This window comes from Caenorhabditis briggsae, assembly GCF_000004555.2.
Source record: "Caenorhabditis briggsae complete genome, chrIV, whole genome shotgun sequence".
NCBI lineage: Eukaryota > Metazoa > Nematoda > Chromadorea > Rhabditida > Rhabditidae > Caenorhabditis > Caenorhabditis briggsae.
Window position 1 is genome coordinate 617,483 of NC_013487.2, and position 2,551 is coordinate 620,033.

Sequence of the window (2,551 nt, forward strand, 5' to 3'; positions counted from 1 at the left end):
TGAAAATCAATAAAAATTCGAATTTCGCGCGCTTTTACCGGAAGTTAGCTTAGAAAACTCACACCTGGCCGCTAGGCCACCGGTTCCCACTTTGACTTTTCGACTTTTTTTTTCTTACTTTCTTACTTTTTTTTTGACTTTTTTTTGAATTTTTTCGTTATTTTTATGGGGATCTACATGGAATTCTGCACAAAATAAAGCAATAAAATTTTTCCCCGCACACCACTTTTAAATAGAAAAAAATTTTCGTCAATTACAGGTAAGCGGGAGCAAAGAGGTTGATGAAAAACTTCATATTCTAATTTTCCCCAGTATTATAATTTACACTTTTTAGATGAAGCCGGGAGATTGTAGCCGCCGATAGGCGGCGGAAATCGACAGGTTTTTTAAAAGTTATCAAAGTGGGAAGTAGTCAAAAATATAGAGTTTTTGGTTAAATTTTTGAAAAAATTATAAAATTTTCGAAAAAAAAATTCAAAAAAATCAGCTGCTGTACCAACAGCGGTCCGGCCAGGCCCGCCAAAATTCTCGACGGGGATTTGCATGTATGATTCAAAGTCATCTGAGAACGTTGGTCGCTATGTTGCAATACAAAGGGACCATTTTCTTTTTATGTGATTTCATTAGATACGAAAAAATGTCTCAAAGAATACAAAAAAAAATTATTGAAAGCCAACAACGACTCGGAACGCTTCTCCAGCACTGAAAATGTTTCCACGATGATACTGCCCATCCATCCAGTCTCCCGGTCCACGCTCCCTGACATCTGTATGGGTAGATCGGACCTCCACATTTTCGTTAGATCGTACAGTCAACATGAACGCGCAATTCTCCATTTCTCCTCTCCATTTCTGAACTTGCGAGTGGAGCATCCACTCGGCATTTCTGTTATTTTGCTCCCATCGATGACGATAGATGTGATCGAATTTCTTCTTCATATCCTCACTAAACTTTTTCATCTCCTCATCACTCGCAGTTCTTCCCTTTTTGCTTCTGAATATGTAGACGTTGGACGCCTTTCGATCCAACGACTCGATAGTTTGATCTGCAGGGTGTGCGGCTAGCAAGCATCGATACGCCGATCGGCATACGACGACGTAGAAGAGGTCCCTAGAAAAATTGCACTTTGGAGCAAATCTAGGTCTTCTCGGTTTCTATGAAACGTTTCAAAAAGTGGTCCTGACACTAAAAGCATTTTGTTAGTCAGCTACAGGTTTAATTTCATACTTTGTCATAATTTTCTCTAGCCCCTCTTTGATCAAATCTGCTTTTTGAGCGATCGTCTTTTCCTCATTGTTATCTTGAATACCCTCCACAAACTGACGAACTTTATCCGGCCAAAAATCGTCGCCGGCCTGAAAAACCGTTTTGCAAATCTCAAATTCCAAAATCCCCTACCGTATACTCTTCCTCCCATTTCTTCGCACATTTCTCAAACCACTGAAAATTCTCCGCAATCTTATCCGCTCTATACGTCCTTCCATCATGAAAAAGTCCACTGGCAATACTCTCCAACATCCAAAATTGTGCAAAAACTCCGCCTATAATATCTCGATGAGTTGTGAACGCCTCCTTCGTCATCAAACTATCCGCGGTCATTGCGGACTTTAAAAAGTTGGTCATCTCATTGTTGAGAAGTTGAAGAAGGGTCTGAAGCATTCTCAACACACATTTTCTAAAGTTCTGAAGCTTCAACAAACCTCGGAAAGCTCAACGGGCGAATGTTTATCATACATTTCTCTGAAAAACAGCACACTCGACTCTCGAGACTTCTCATCGTTGGTAACGGTGATGTCAGACCAGAATTGGCAGAGGATTGCAGCTTTAACAGCAATATTCTGCAGAATATGTCATGAGCAATATTAAAGATTGTTTAGCTTACATTATAAAAGTTTTGAGCCACAATGAAGGCTTTGAGGTCGTTGAAGTTTTTTTTCATGGAGTCGTCTAGCTGTAATAGGGTTTTTATGGTAGTCCTTACAACATGAGGCACACAATCACCCGGCCTGCTAAAAAAGAGTATTTCTTTAGGCACAAGTATCTTGAAAAAAACGAGAATTGGTAAAAATATATTTTTCGCGTTTGATTGAAAGCGATTCCTCAAGTCTAGGTATTGTTATGATTGTACAAAGATGCTCAATTTTTCTTGTGATTTCCATGAAATGAAGCTACTTTGACAAGCGATAACTCAGCTCAACTTCGTTCAAAGAATTTGAAACTTGGCCAGTTTACGGATGATCTATTTGAATTTTTGCCTTACAGTTTTGAGCTCAATACAACGCTTCATTTTATGCTAGTACAAATTTTAGTCAGGGTAATTATGTGCCACCTGGTTAAGAAGATAAGGGTAGACTGGAAAATGGACCATTTGGATCTGAACTGACTGACCAGAGATAGAAAGTACATGAGATCTAGCAGAGGTTCCATCAAGGAAAATTTTCAAATTTAGCGCCATTTTTCAGATGCCCTATCGGAAGAAAAAATACCGGCAAATAATTCGGAGGGTACAAAAATTTAGGGGTCATTGGGGTACAAAGTGATTTAGGGGTAC

At 39.2% G+C, this 2,551-nt stretch overlaps 1 protein-coding gene across 1 annotated transcript in view; it reads right to left on the reverse strand.

The window, feature by feature from the left end:
- Positions 1 to 662: 662 nt before the first annotated feature.
- The window catches only part of CBG13657, a gene marked incomplete at both ends in the record, with an annotated part of 2,894 nt that continues 1,005 nt past the window's right edge, over positions 663 to 2,551 (reverse strand). The window contains 5 exons of the mRNA XM_045244778.1: positions 663 to 1,110; positions 1,228 to 1,355; positions 1,399 to 1,650; positions 1,701 to 1,838; positions 1,883 to 1,951. Coding sequence (XP_045095223.1) covers positions 663 to 1,110; positions 1,228 to 1,355; positions 1,399 to 1,650; positions 1,701 to 1,838; positions 1,883 to 1,951 — 1,035 coding nt within the window. The remainder of the gene's footprint in view (positions 1,111 to 1,227; positions 1,356 to 1,398; positions 1,651 to 1,700; positions 1,839 to 1,882; positions 1,952 to 2,551) is intronic.